Genomic DNA, 15,998 nt, shown 5'->3' on the forward strand with positions numbered 1-15,998 from the left:
TCAATGTCAAGACGATCTGCAATGGAAATCAGCCTATGGACGTGCATGATCCCTGCAAATGTCTCTCCTGCCTTTTCCACGACAATCTTGGAGTTGTTAGGAGGACGAAGTGGTACTAGGGCACGCAATTAAGAACGTGAGCTGCTGGGCATGGTTGCAAGCAACTGGATAGAGCTAGGAAAGCGACGCCCCACCACCTTTTGACCCCGACGACTCGACGTAGGACCGACCTCGCCCCCGTCCTCCGGGCAGAGCAACTGCAGTAGCCACGGTCAGCTTCCATCCGACTCTCATCCTCGTCACCACCAAGAGCCACATCGCCGGACGTTAACTCCACCACCCCTATAAATACCACCCTCCCCTTCAATGGTAAGTCAAGCAACCTACCCACACACCAAATCCAAGCAAGGAGCAGTAGCAGTCAGCTAACTGCCCGCCGATCACTTCTCTCTCCCACCAGCTCCATTCAATTCTTGCGGCTTCGTTGCAATGGCGGCCGTGAACAAGTCCGTCGAGCGGCTGGCGCAGCGCCTGGTGGCCCCGGCCGAGCCCACGCCGGTCGGCCCGCTCCGCCTGTCCTGGCTTGATCGGTACCCCACCCAGATGGCGCTCATCGAGTCGCTGCACGTCTTCAAGCCGGCTCCTGACGGCGGCAACGACGCTGGCCCGGCGAGGACCATCGAGCGGGCTATGGCGCAGGCCCTGGTGCAGTACTACCCGCTCGCGGGACGCCTCGGGTTCACGGACGAAGGTGGGCTGCTGCAGGTCGACTGCGGCGGCGACGGCAGCGGCGTCTGGTTCACGGAGGCCGCGGCCGCCTGCGCGCTCGAGGACGTGGAGTACCTGGAGCACCCTATGATGATCGCCAAGGACGAGCTGCTCCCGCCCACGCCCGCCCAGGAGGAGGATGAGCGCAAGCTTGTCCTGCTCGTCCAGGTTACCACCTTCGCGTGCGGCGGCTTCGTCGTCGGCTTCCGCTTCAGCCACGCCGTCTCCGACGGCCCCGGCGCCGCGCAGTTTATGGCCGCCGTCGGTGAGCTCGCCCGCAGCCGTAGCAGCGTGGAAGGCCTGGCGGTGGAGCCACAATGGGGCCGCGAGGCGATCCCGGACCCGGCCGGCGCCGTTATCGGCAGCCTGCCGAGCCCCGCGGGCGCCAAGAGTCTCGAGTACCTCGCCATGGACATCTCCGCAGACTACATCGGCCACTTCAAGTCGCAGTACAACACGGAGCACGCCGGCTCGTGGTGCTCGGCGTTCGAGGTGCTGGTGGCCAAAGCGTGGCAGAGCCGCACGCGCGCGGCGGCGTTCGAGCCGGAGTCCACCGTGCACCTCTGCTTCGCCATGAACGCTCGGCCCCTTCTGCAGGCCTCGCTCCCGCGCGCCGGCGCCGGGTTCTACGGCAACTGCTACTACATCATGCGCGTCTCAGCCCTCGCGGGCAAGGTGTCCGGCTCCTCGATCCCGGAAGTGGTGAAGATAATCAAGGACGGGAAGAGACGGATGCCATCCGAGTTCACGCGGTGGGCGACAGGAGAGGCCGGCACCAATGGCGGTGAGGACCCGTACCAGATCACGTCGGACTACCGGACGCTGCTGGTGTCGGACTGGACGCGGCTCGGGTTCGCGGAGGTGGACTACGGCTGGGGGCCGCCGGCGCACGTCGTGCCCCTGACGAACCTGGACTACATCGCGACGTGCATCTTGGTGAAGCCGTGGGCGCACAAGCCAGGGGCGCGGCTCATCACCCAGTGCGTGACGCCCGACCGCGTCGCCGCCTTCCATCAGGGAATGCTCGACATGAACTGACCGGAGCCGGAGAAGAAGTGAAGCCGAAGGCAAAAGGATGCGTGATTAGAAACAGATGCGGTTGCATTGGATTGGTTGATGGGTGGATTGATGGTGTGTAGCGTGACTGATAATAAGCAACTGGTCCTGAATTTGGGGAGTTGATTGTATGGGTTTGGTGGAAAGCCACCAACTGAAGGGAAATACCCAATGGTTCCTGGTACATATGTACCCTATATGGGGATTTATTTTTAATAGTTAAACAAAAAGTCAAAATATTTAAGAAACTATTTTTAGAATAAAGTTGACTTACTTGCGCGCTAGTATACACATTTTCAGAAAAAAGAAAACTATGTTCACTTCACAGTAAAAAAGACAAAATTTATTTGCTACTATGGATCACTATTCACGCTATTTTGATCGGAAATTTGTCTTTTTTGAAAAGAAGTTAAAGAGGAATTTTATGTTTTTGTCAGTTTTCTCACTAGTACAATGGAAGGTCAAGTTTTTATCAAAAATATTTTTAGAAATTTTTGACTTTTTATTGAATTACTAAAAAAAATTTGCATATAGGGTACATATGTACCCAGGAACCAAAAGTTCCCCTCCACCAACGGCGGCGAGGACCTGTACCAGATCACGTCGGACTACCGGACGCTGCTGGTGTCGGACTGGACGCGGCTCGGGTTCGCGGAGGTGGATTACGGCTGGGGCCCGCTGGCGCACGTGGTGCCCCTGACGAACCTGGACTACATCGCGACGTGCATACTGGTGAAGCCGTGGGCGCACAAGCCGGGGGCGCGGCTCATCACCCAGTGCGTGACGTCCGACCGCGTCGCCGCCTTCCACCAAGGAATGCTCGACATGAACTGACCCGAGCTGACCGGAGCGGAAGAAATGAAGCCGAAGGCAAAGGGATGCGTACGTAGGTGTAAGCATCACTCATGATTAGAGATAGAGAAAAATTCATCATAGGTCACAAAACTTGAGCCGGCTGATACTTAAGTACCACTACTTCAAAATATCCAAACTACAGTCCATATACTTGTGCAGAGGGTTCACTTTGGTCCGTATATACGAATTGAGCTACGTATTCGTTGACTTGGCCGAGTCAGCCGTTGCCAGCTATGCTTTGACCGCCACATGTGCAACACCTGGTAGGGGGGGGGGGTTTAATACTAGTAGTTCGGGTTTTTTTTTGCAAATGCGCCAACACCTGGTGATTAAACGCCCCTCACCAAGTCGTACCGCACCCGGTCGCACCCTCTCTGCTCGTCGTCGCTGCCGAGGTAGTGCGTTTGCTCGTCGGCGTCGACAACGGCTCCATGAGCACGTCGTCGGACGCTGAGCCGCCGCCGTCCGCGCCGTTCGAGAGGGGCCTGCGCGACGTGCCTCTTGCTCCTTCGCGTCATCGTGATGATTCCTCGCCGCCCCTGTACGGTACGTCGCCGTCGCCAGCAGCTCCATTGAACGATCTGTGCAATTTAGCTCTCGTAAAGAGTTCTTGGCCGCATCAATTGCGCGTACGAGCTAGGGTTTGGCCGTTCGTTCAACTTTCTGACGGATTGGGTGTGGGGTGGTAGGGTTTTAGCAGTTTCTTGAAGATCCTTGTGGCAGGCCAAAAATAGGGCTGCGTCATGGAGGGTTTGCAGTAGATGGCCATGTTTGCGGAGATCTGGAGTGGTTAAGGTTCTTTCTCCCCCCAATTTTTCATCGGTCCAGGGGTCTAGGGTTTAAGCAGTAAAGTTTGCTTTTAATGTCAGAGTGTTAATTGGACCAAAAATTGTTGTAATTTGCAATTACATTGTGTCAGATTTACCAAAGATGGTTGCTTTTCGACCTGTAAGATCATACATTTGTTAATTGGAGCCATGAATCTCTATTTTTCTTTCTGAAAAGGTAAAAAAGTCTGAATGTCTGAACTGTAGTCTGAAATGTCTGAACCTCTCTGTAGTCTGAAATGTCTGAACTTTTTCAACTTGATTGTTTTGCAGGACCCTTAAGCAACCACTTCTCTGTTAAGGTGCTTTCTGTGTGCTGGCAAGCATATGGATTATCACAAAGGTCACTCCATTTGATATGATTACTGTGAAATAGATAATTGGACACCTAATGTTGTTGCCAGTCTAGTGGAGAAATATGGATATGAGTTTGAGGGCAGGATCGGGGCTTATTGGTGTGTTCCTGGATTGACAGTGTATAAGAATGGATTAAGAGAGATCAAGATAGGGGACAACACTATGACAGAAAACATGAAGGATTGTGTTCTAAATGGCAACCACTTCCAACAGATATTTCTTGATCATGATGTGAGCATGAGATCATATGTTTCTGTTGTTCAAGTCCACTCTGATGATGAGGATCCTCCAATTGTCAGGTTCAGTGGCATTAGGCCAAAGAAGGAGAATGCACACCAGCAACAAGCAGAGTAGACACAACAGCAGCAAGAGGAGCAGGCTCAGCTCACCCTAGTGGAATAGGAGCAGGCTGAGCTCCCTCAAGTGGAACAGGAGCTGTCTCAGCATGATCAAGAGCATGAGCATGATCATGAGCATGATCAAGAGCATGAGCAAGATGAAGCAGAGTCAGAAAGTGTAGCAGAGTTAGAAGAAGATGATTTCATACCAAGTCCACCCCAGCCTGGAACTACTTACCTTTCATCTCAGTTTGGGTTTAGGGCAAGGAAATCCTGTAGGTTTTTGAACATGGATGCAGCAAACACAGTTGGCTGTTCAGTAGTGCAGGATTCAGATGAAGATTACATTCCACAAATTGTTGATTCAGACATTGATCTGCAGGATGATGATGACTTGTTTGACAAACATGTTGATTGTGAGAAGGGCAAAGGACCAGCAGTCCAAGAAGAAGTTGATGATGAAGGAAATATGCCCTAGAGGCAATAATAAAGTTATTATTTATTTCCTTATATCATGATAAATGTTTATTATTCATGCTAGAATTGTATTAACCGGAAACATAATACATGTGTGAATACATAGACAAACAAAGTGTCACTAGTATGCCTCTACTTGACTAGCTCGTTAATCAAAGATGGTTATGTTTCCTAACCATGAACAATGAGTTGTTATTTGATTAACGGGATCACATCATTAAGTGAATGATCTGATTGACATGACCCATTCCATTAGCTTAGCACCCGATCGTTTAGTATGTTGCTATTGCTTTCTTCATGACTTATACATGTTCCTATAACTATGAGATTATGCAACTCCCGTTTACCGGAGGAACACTTTGGGTACTGCCAAACGTCACAACGTAACTGGGTGATTATAAAGGAGTACTACAGGTGTCTCCAAAGGTACATGTTGGGTTGGCGTATTTCGAGATTAGGATTTGTCACTCCAATTGTCGAAGAGGTATCTCTGGGCCCTCTCGGTAATGCACATCACTTAAGCCTTGCAAGCATTGCAACTAATAAGTTAGTTGCGGGATGATGTATTACATAACGAGTAAAGAGACTTGCCGGTAACGAGATTGAACTAGGTATTTGGAATACCGACGATCGAATCTCGGGCAAGTAACATACCGATGACAAAGGGAACGACGTATGTTGTTATGCGGTCTGACCGATAAAGATCTTCGTAGAATATGTAGGAGCCAATATGGGCATCCAGGTCCCTCTATTGGTTATTGACCGGAGACGTGTCTCGGTCATGTCTACATTGTTCTCGAACCCGTAGGGTCCGCACGCTTAAGGTTACGATGACAGTTATATTATGAGTTTATGCATTTTGATGTACCGAAGGTTGTTCAGAGTCCCGGATGTAATCACGGACATGACGAGGAGTCTCGAAATGGTCGAGACATAAAGATTGATATATTGGAAGCCTATGTTTGGATATCGGAAGTGTTCCGGGTGAAATCGGGATTTTACCGGAGTACCGGGAGGTTACCGGAACCCCCGGGAGCTAAATGGGCCTTAGTGGGCTTTAGTGGAAAAGAGAAGGGGCAGCCCAAGATGGGCCGCGCGCCTCCCCCCTCCCCTAGTCCTATTAGGATAAGGAGAGGTGGCCGCCCCCCCTCTCTCTTTTCCCCCTCCCAGAGGGAGTAGGACTCTCCTGGCGCGCCCTACTTGGCCGGCCAGCCTCCCCCCTTAGTCCTTTATATATGGAGGCAGGGGCACCCCAGAGACACACAAGTTGATCCACGTGATCTATTCCTTAGCCGTGTGCGGCGCCCCCAGCCACCATAGTCCTCGATAATATTGTAGCGGTGCTTAGGCGAAGCCCTGCAGAAGTAGCACGCCAAGATCGTCACCACGCCGTCGTGCTGACGGAACTCTTCCCCGACACTTTGCTGGATCGGAGTATGGGGATCGTCATCGAGCTGAACGTGTGCTAGAACTCGGAGGTGCCGTAGTTTCGGTGCTTGATCGGTCGGATCATGAAGACGTACGACTACATCAACCAAACGCTTCCGTTGTCGATCTACTAGGTATGTAGATCATACTCTCCCCTCTCGTTGCTATGCATCACATGATCTTGCGTGTGCATAGGAATTTTTTTGAAATTACTACGAAACCCAACAGTGGTATCAGAGCCTAGGTTTTATATGTTGATGTTATTTGCACGAGTAGAACACAAGTGAGTTGTGGGTGATATAAGTCATACTGCCTACCAGCATGTCATACTTTAGTTTGGCGGTATTGTTGGATGAAGCGGCCCAGACCGACATTACGCGTACGCTTACGCGAGACCGGTTCTCCCGACGTGCTTTGCACAAAGGTGGCTTGTGGGTGACAGTTTCTCCAACTTTAGTTGAACCGAGTATGGCTACGCCCGGTCCTTGCGAAGGTTAAAACGGAGTCAAATTGACAAACTATCGTTGTGGTTTTGATGCGTAGGTGAGATTGGTTCTTACTTAAGCCCGTAGCAGCCACGTAAAACTTGCAACAACAAAGTAGAGGACGTCTAACTTGTTTTTGCAGGGCATGTTGTGATGTGATATGGTCAAGGCATGATGCTGAATTTTATTGTATGAGATGATCATGTTTTGTAACCGAGTTATCGGCAACCGGCAGGAGCCATATGGTTGTCGCTTTATTGTATGCAATGCAATCGCGATGTAATGCTTTACTTTATCACTAAACGGTAGCGATAGTCGTGGAAGCATAAGCTTGGCGAGACAACAACGATGCTACGATGGAGATCAAGGTGTCACGCCGATGATGATGGTGATCACGACAGTGCTTCGGAGATGGAGATCACAAGCACAAGATGATGATGGCCATATCATATCACTTATATTGATTGCATGTGATGTTTATCTTTTATGCATCTTATCTTGGTTTGATTGATGGTAGCATTATAAGATGATCTCTCACTAAATTATCAAGTAGTGTTCTCCCTGAGTATGCACCGTTGCGAAAGTTCTTCGTGCTGAGACACCACGTGATGATCGGGTGTGATAGGTTCTACGTTCAAATACAACGGGTGCAAAACAGTTGCACACGCGGAATACTCAGGTTAAACTTGACGAGCCAAGCATATACAGATATGGCCTCGGAACACGGAGACCGAAAGGTCGAGCGTGAATCATATAGTAGATATGATCAACATAGTGATGTTCACCAATGAAACTACTCCATCTCACGTGATGATCGGACATGGTTTAGTTGATTTGGATCACGTGATCACTTAGAGGATTAGAGGGATGTCTATCTAAGTGGGAGTTCTTAAGTAATATGATTAAATTGAACTTAAATTTATCATGAACTTAGTCCTGGTAGTATTTTGTAAATTATGTTATAGATCAATAGCTCGCGTTGTTGCTTCCCTGTGTTTATTTTGATATGTTCTTAGAGAAAATTGTATTGAAAGATGTTAGTAGCAATGATGCGGATTGGATCCGTAATCTGAGGTTTATCCTCATTGCTGCACAGAAGAATTATGTCCTTGATGCACCGCTAGGTGACGGACCTATTGCAGGAGCAGATGCAGACGTTATGAACGTTTGGCTAGCTCAATATGATGACTACTTGATAGTTTAGTGCACCATGCTTAATGGCTTAGAATCGGGACTTCAAAGACGTTTTGAACGTCATGGAGCATATGAGATGTTCCAGGAGTTGAAGTTAATATTTCAAGCAAATACCTGAGTTGAGAGATATGAAGTCTCCAACAAGTTCTATAGCTAAAAGGTGGGGGAGAATCGCTCAACTAGTGAGCATGTGCCCAGATTGTCTGAGTACTACAATCGCTTGAATCAAGTGGGAGTTAATCTTCCAGATAAGATAGTGATTAACAGAATTCTCTAGTCACCATCACCAAGTTAGTAGAACTTCATGATGAACTATAATATGCAAGGGATGACAAAATAATTCCCAAGCTCTTCGTGATGCTGAAATCGACGAAGGTAGAAATCAAGAAAAACATCAAGTGTTGATGGTTAACAAGACCACTAGTTTCAAGAAAAGGGCAAAGGGAAGAAGGGGAACTTCAAGAAGAATGGCAAGCAAGTTGCTGCTCAAGTGAAGAAGCCCAAGTCTGGTCCTAAGCCTGAGACTAAGTGCTTCTACTGCAAAGGGACTGGTCACTAGAAGCGGAACTACCCCAAGTGATTGGCGGATAAGAAGGATGGCAAAGTGAACATAAGTATATTTGATATACATCTTATTGATGTGTACTTTACTAGTGTTTATAGCAACCCCTCAGTATTTGATACTAGTTCAGTTGCTAGGATTAGTAACTAGAAACGGGAGTTGCAGAATAAACAGAGACTAGTTAAGGGTGAAGTGACGATGTGTGTTGGAAGTGGTTCCAAGATTGATATGATCATCATCGCACACTCCCTATAATTTCGGGATTAGTGTTGAACCTAAATAAGTGTTATTTGGTGTTTGCGTTCAGCATGAATATGATTTGATCATGTTTATTGCAATATGGTTATTCATTTAAGTAAGAGAATAAATTGTTGTTCTGTTTACATGAATAAAACCTTATATGGTTACACACCCAATGAAAATAGTTCGTTGGATCTCGATCGTAGTGATACACATAATCATAATATTGAAACCAAAAGATGCAAAGTTAATAATGATAGTGCAACTTATTTGTGGCACTGCCGTTTAGGTCATATTGGTGTAAAGCGCATGAAGAAACTCCATGCTGATGGGTTTTTGGAAACACTTGATTATGAATCAGTTGATGCTTGCGAACCATGCCTCATGGGAAAGATGACTAAGACTCCGTTCTTCGGAACAATGGAGCGAGCAACAGATTTGTTGGAAATCATACATACTGATGTATGTGGTCCGATGAATATTGAGGCTCGCGACAGGTATCATTATTTTCTGATCTTCACAGATGATTTAAGCAGATATGGGTATATCTACTTAATGAAACATAAGTCTGAAACATTTGAAAAGTTCAAAGAATTTCAGAGTGAAGTTGAAAATCATCGTAACAAGAAAATAAAGTTTCTACGATCTGATCGTGGAGAAGAGTATTGAGTTACGAGTTTGGCTTTCAGTTAAAAAACAATGTGAAATAGTTTCACTACTCACGCCACCTGGAACACCACAATGTAATGGTGTGTCCGAACGTCATAACCATACTTTATTAGATATGGTGCGATCTATGATGTCTCTTACCGATCTACCACTATCGTTTTGGGGTTATGCATTAGAGACAGCCGCATTCACGTTAAATAGGGCACCATCAAAATCCTTTGAGACGACACAATCTGAACTATGGTTTGGCAAGAAACCAAAGTTGTCGTTTCTTAAAGTTTGGGATTGTGATGCTTATATGAAAAAGTTTCAGCCTGATAAGCTCCAACCCAAATCGGAGAAATATGTCTTCATAGGATACCCAAAGGAGACTATTGGGTACACCTTCTATCACAGATCCGAAGGCAAGACATTCGTTGCTAAGAATGGATCCTTTCCAGAGAAGGAGTTTCTCTCGAAAGAAGTGAGTGGGAGCAAAGTAGAACTTGATAAGGTAATTGTACCATCTCCCTTATTGGAAAGTAGTTCATCACAGAAATCTGTTCTTGTGACTACTACACCAATTAGTGAGGAAGATAATGATGATGATCATGTAACTTCAGATCAAATTACTACCGAATCTCGTAGGTAAACCAGAGTGAGATCCGCACCAGAGTGGTACGGTAATCCTATTCTGGAAGTCATGTTACTAGACCATGACGAACTTGCGAACTATGAAGAAGCGATGGTGAGCCCAGATTCCGCAAAATGGCTTGAGGCCATGAAATCTGAGATGAGATCCATGTATAAGAACAAAGTATGGACTTTGGTTGACTTGCCAGATGATCGGCAAGCCATAGAAAATAAATGGATTTTCAAGAGGAAGACGGATGCTGATAGTAGTGTTACTATCTACAAAGCTAGAATTGTCGCAAAAGGTTTTCGACAAGTTCAAGGTGTTGACTACGGTGAGAGTTTCTCACTCGTATCTATGCTTAAGTCTGTCCGAATCATGTTAGCAATTGCCGCATTTTATGAAATCTGGCAAATGGATAAACAAAACTGCATTTCTTAATAGATTTATTAAAGAAGAGTTGTATATGATACAACCAGAAGGTTTTGTCAATCCTAAAGGTGCTAACAAAATATGCAAGCTCCAGCGATCCATCTATGGACTGGTGCAAGCATCTCGGAGTTGGAATATACGCTTTGATAAGTTGATCAAAGAATATAGTTTTATACAGACTTGCGATGAAGCCTGTATTTACAAGAAACTGGGTGGGAGCACTACAGCATTTCTGATAAGTATATATGTATGACATATTGTTGATCGGAAATAATGTAGAATTAATCTGCAAAGCATAAAGGAGTGTTTTTAAAGAAGTTTTTCAAAGAAAGACCTCAGTAAAGCTGCTTACATATTGAGCATCAAGATCTAGAGATAGATCAAGATGCTTGATAAGTTTTTTCAATGAGTACATACCTTGACAAGATTTTGAAGTAGTTCAAAATGGAACAGTCAAATAAAGAGTTCTTGCCTGTGTTGCAAGGTGTGAAATTGAGTAAGACTCAAAGCCCGACCACAGCAGAAGATAGAAATAGAATGAAAGTCATTCCCTATGCCTCAGCCATAGGTTCTATAAAGTATGCCATGCTGTGTACCAGATCTATTGTATACCCTACACTGTGTTAAGCAAGGGAGTACAATAGTGATCTAAGAGTAGATCACTGGACAACGGTCAAAATTATCCTTAGTGGAATAAGGAAATATTTCTCAGTTATGGAGGTGACAAAAAGGTTCATCGTAAAAAGTTACGTCGATGCAAGTTTTGACACAGATCTGGATGACTCTAAGTCTCGATCTAGATACATATTGAAAGTGGGAGCAATAAGCTAGAGTAGCTCCATGCAGAGCATTGTTAACATAGAAATTCACAAAATACTTATGGATCTGAATGTGACAGACCCGTTGACTAAAATTATCTCACAAGCAAAACATGATCACACCTTAGTACTCTTTGGGTGTTAATCACATAGCGATGTGAACTAGATTACTGACTCTAGTAAACCCTTTTGGGTGTTGATCACATATCGATGTGAACTATGGGTGTTAATCACATGGTGATGTGAACTATTGCTGTTAAATCACATGGCGATGTGAACTAGATTATTGACTCTAGTGCAAGTGGGAGACTGAAGGAAATATGCCCTAGAGGCAATAATAAAGTTATTATTTATTTCCTTATATCATGATAAATGTTTATTATTCATGCTAGAATTGTATTAACCGGAAACATAATACATGTGTGAATACATAGACAAACAAAGTGTCACTAGTATGCCTCTACTTGACTAGCTCGTTAATCAAAGATGGTTATGTTTCCTAACCATGAACAATGAGTTGTTATTTGATTAACGGGATCACATCATTAAGTGAATGATCTGATTGACATGACCCATTCCATTAGCTTAGCACCCGATCGTTTAGTATGTTGCTATTGCTTTCTTCATGACTTATACATGTTCCTATAACTATGAGATTATGCAACTCCCGTTTACCGGAGGAACACTTTGGGTACTACCAAACGTCACAACGTAACTGGGTGATTATAAAGGAGTACTACAGGTGTCTCCAAAGGTACATGTTGGGTTGGCGTATTTCGAGATTAGGATTTGTCACTCCGATTGTCGGAGAGGTATCTCTGGGCCCTCTCGGTAATGCACATCACTTAAGCCTTGCAAGCATTGCAACTAATAAGTTAGTTGCGGGATGATGTATTACAGAACGAGTAAAGAGACTTGCCGGTAACAAGATTGAACTAGGTATTTGGAATACCGACGATCGAATCTCAGGCAAGTAACATACCGATGACAAAGGGAACGACGTATGTTGTTATGCGGTCTGACCGATAAAGATCTTCGTAGAATATGTAGGAGCCAATATGGGCATCCAGGTCCCGCTATTGGTTATTGACCGGAGACGTGTCTCGGTCATGTCTACATTGTTCTCGAACTCGTAGGGTCCGCACGCTTAAGGTTACGATGACAGTTATATTATGAGTTTATGCATTTTGATGTACCGAAGGTTGTTCGGAGTCCCGGATGTGATCACGGACATGACGAGGAGTCTCGAAATGGTCGAGACATAAAGATTGATATATTGGAAGCCTATGTTTGGATATCGGAAGTGTTCCGGGTGAAATCAGGATTTTACCGGAGTACCGGGAGGTTACCGGAACCCCCCGGGAGCTAAATGGGCCTTAGTGGGCTTTACTGGAAAAGAGAAGGGGCAGCCCAAGATGGGCTGTGCGCCTCCCCCCTCCCCTAGTCCTATTAGGACAAGGAGAGGTGGCCGACCCCCCTCTCTCTTTTCCCCCTCCGCGAATCCTATTCCAACTAGGATTGGGGGGGGGGGGAATCCTACTCCCAGAGGGAGTAGGACTCTCCTGGAGCGCCCTCCTTGGCCGGCCAGCCTCCCCCCTTAGTCCTTTATATACGGAGGCAGGGGCACCCCAGAGACACACAAGTTGATCCACGTGATCTATTCCTTAGCCGTGTGCGGCGCCCCCAGCCACCATAGTCCTCGATAATATTGTAGCGGTGCTTAGGCGAAGCCCTGCAGCAGTAGCACGTCAAGATCGTCACCACGCCGTCGTGCTGACGGAACTCTTCCCCGACACTTTGCTGGATCGGAGTCCGGGGATCGTCATCGAGCTGAACGTGTGCTAGAACTCGGAGGTGCTGTAGTTTCGGTGCTTGATCGGTCGGATCGTGAAGACGTACGACTACATCAACCAAACGCTTCCGTTGTCGATCTACTAGGTATGTAGATCATACTCTCCCCTCTCGTTGCTATGCATCACATGATCTTGCGTGTGCGTAGGAATTTTTTTGAAATTACTACAAAACCCAACAGATGATCCTACTGGAGATGTGGATATTTGTCTGCCATCCTCTGATGAATATAAGGTGAAGCTCAATTTCAAAAGTTTTAGAGAGGAAGACCTGACTAAACCACAGTTTCAAGTTGGCCAGACCTTTGGATCTGCTGAGTTCCTGAGGAAAGCTATCAAAGAGTACAGCTGTCAGGAGAGAGTTGACATTAAATGCCCTAGAAATGATAGGAAAAGACTGAATGCCATTTGTGAAGATGGGTGCCCTTGGACCTTGTCTGCATCATTTGATGGGAGAATCAACTACTTCATGATCAAGAAATACAACCCAAAGCATACATGTATAAAGAAATGGTGTGTTAAGTCATTCACTGCTCCTTTTATGGCTGGAAAATATCTTGATTCTTTCAGAGCAGATGAAAACATGAATATGAATTTTTTTGCAATGGTGGTTCAGAAAGATTGGAACATGACAGCAACAAAAAGCAAGCTTAGAAGGGCTAAGAGGTTAGTGAAGAAAGTTATTGAAGGAGATGAGTTGGAGCAGTACAACAGCATGTGGGATTATGCACAAGAATTCAGAAGATCAAACTCAGGGAGTTCTTTCTATGTGGGTGTCAGTAATGGCATATTTGCAAGTTGTTATTTCTCTCTTGATGCCTGCAAGGGTTTGATGCAAGCTTGTAGGCCTGTCATTTGTTTGAATGGATGCCACCTGAAGACAAAGTATGGAGGTGTTATGCTATGTGTTGTTGGCATGGATCCTAATGACTGCATTTACCCTATAGCTTTTGCAGTTGTTGAGGTCGAGAACACTGACACATGGAAATGGTTTCTATCAAATCTGAAGAGTGACTTGGGAATTGTAAACACAGACCCACGGACTATAATGTCAGACAAGCAAAAGGGCCTGATCAAGGGAGTGAGGCAGCACTTTCCTGATGAAGAGCACAGACACTGTGTTAGGCATATATGGCAGAATTTTCAGTAAACACACAAAGGAGATGTTCTTAAAAACCAGTTATGGAAGTGTGCAAGGAGCACAACACCTGAACTGTGGGCTGCAAGCATGGAGAAAATGAAGGTCATAAGCCTACAAGCATACAAGTGACTTGAGCAGCTACCACCCAACACTTGGGTTAGGGGCTTCCAAAGAGAATTGGTCAAGTGTGATATCCTTCTGAACAACAACTGTGAGGTTTTCAACAAATATATTCTTGAGGCTAGGGAGATGCATCTCAGATCAATGATTGACAAGATCAAAACATAGCTCATGGTCAGGTTCTATAACAAAAGAAAATAGGCAGAGGCCCGGCCTGGCTCCATATGCCCAAAAATTAAGAAAAGAATTGAGAAGAACATAGAGCTGTCAGCTACATGCATGGTTTCAGGGGCTGGTGATGGCATCTTTCAGGTTGACAACAGGAACATGGCATACATTGTTGACATGAAGGAAGAAAGCTGTACATGCAAAAGGTGGGATCTTAGTGGAGTTCCATGTCATCATGCAATTGCATGCTGCAGACATCAGAGGATTGATCCTGAGAGTTTGGTGCACTTCTGTTACAGTATAGAAGCATTCAAGCTAGCATACAAACCCATTATCAAGCCTTGAAGAGATAGGAGTGAGTGGCAGAAGATGAATGGCTGTGAGATCAAGCCACCTGTCTATAAAAAAAGTAGCAAGGCCTTCAAACAAGAGTAGGAGAAAGCAGCCTTATGAGATTGAAAATAAAGATGGAACCAAGGTGATGAGCAGACATGGAATCACAATAACATGTTCATACTGCCATGAAGCAGGCCACAACATCAAAGGATGTAATCAAAGAAAGGCTGGCATTTTGCCAAATCTAGCAGAGAGAACAACAAGAAGGGGTCCAAGGGCCATTCCTAATGATGTGTCAGATGATGAAATTGTTTTGGCACAAGAAGATGATGGCCAAGATACACAGGAGGAGGTTCAGGTCACACAAGAGGATGGTCAACTTACACAGGAGGAGGTCCATGTTGATGGACAAGTTACACATGAGGAGGCCCATGTTGATGGCCATGATACACATGAGGAGGTCATTGTCACACAAGATGATGAGGTCATTGTCACACAAGATGATGGAGCAGATACACCAGTTGTTTTTTAGGCAAATTCTCCACTTTTGTCCCTTAATTTTGACCTCTTTTGTCCAGTCATTTTTGTTGTACTGATGTTATCATGTGATGTTTGTTTTGTACAGGTGCAGGACTTTGGATTTACAATGCTTCATAGGATGCAACAATCCAGACCTGTTCCTAGAGAAGAAACTGAAACAATTTTGCCACATTATTCATTCATCTCAAATGCAGCTAGTTCTCACACTATAGCACAGACAACAACAGCTACAAATGAAGGCAACCTGACCATGAAGTTGCTGAAGATGAAGAGAGACAAAGAAAGACAGATGGCAGCCAGGAGAGATGCAGCACTTGAGGCCATGAATGAGATGGCAGAGAAGAAAGCAGAGGAGGCAGAAGCAAAAAGGCAAGAAATTGCCTGCTCATTGCCTGCTCCTTCTCAGCCACCATCTTAGCAAAATCAAGCTTGAAATGCCTCAACTCATTCTCCATCTTCTTCTTCTCTTCAAGAACCTTCAAGTTTTCTTTAGCACTCACAACATTCTGTCTGAGCCTCTGTTTTTCTCCTCTTCATACATGGTCCATATACTAGCTAGGCTCATCTTCAGAGCATCAGGCCACTCAGGGTCAACCCACTCAACATATCTGCATTTAGGTACCTCCTAACAATTTAGAACATACAAAAAAGAGATTCAGTTAATTGCCAGTATTCAGTACTATGCATGATGATGGAACTTAAAACATACTACAAATCACTTCCT

General features: G+C 45.4%; 2 protein-coding genes across 2 annotated transcripts; both read left to right on the forward strand.

Annotated features, from left to right (window-relative positions):
- Positions 1 to 357: 357 nt before the first annotated feature.
- On the forward strand, positions 358 to 2,075 carry LOC125543032 (acyl transferase 7). The gene has a single exon (XM_048706273.2). It carries the CDS (start codon positions 490 to 492, stop codon positions 1,804 to 1,806), a length of 1,317 nt encoding a protein of 438 aa, XP_048562230.2. The 5' UTR covers positions 358 to 489; the 3' UTR covers positions 1,807 to 2,075.
- Positions 2,076 to 4,490: 2,415 nt separating this feature from the next.
- Positions 4,491 to 14,119, forward strand: LOC147978720 (uncharacterized). Its single transcript, XM_087514863.1, has 2 exons — positions 4,491 to 4,617; positions 13,152 to 14,119. Exons 1-2 carry the CDS (start codon positions 4,491 to 4,493, stop codon positions 14,117 to 14,119), a joined length of 1,095 nt encoding a protein of 364 aa, XP_087370989.1.
- Positions 14,120 to 15,998: the final 1,879 nt, after the last annotated feature.

The sequence above is a fragment of the Triticum urartu genome, chromosome 3A (genome assembly GCF_056163025.1).
Source record: "Triticum urartu cultivar PI428250 chromosome 3A, HENAU_Tu73, whole genome shotgun sequence".
In the NCBI taxonomy this organism is placed as follows: domain Eukaryota; kingdom Viridiplantae; phylum Streptophyta; class Magnoliopsida; order Poales; family Poaceae; genus Triticum; species Triticum urartu.

Bases quoted from the DNA above. Each gene is read 5' to 3' on its own strand.
- LOC125543032 (XM_048706273.2), top strand. From the start codon at position 490: ATGGCGGCCGTGAACAAGTCCGTCGAGCGGCTGGCGCAGCGCCTGGTG.
- LOC147978720 (XM_087514863.1), top strand. From the start codon at position 4,491: ATGGATGCAGCAAACACAGTTGGCTGTTCAGTAGTGCAGGATTCAGAT. The intron at 4,618-13,151 runs GTGAGAAGGGCA...AAAACCCAACAG, and splicing joins GTTTGACAAACATGTTGATT to ATGATCCTACTGGAGATGTG.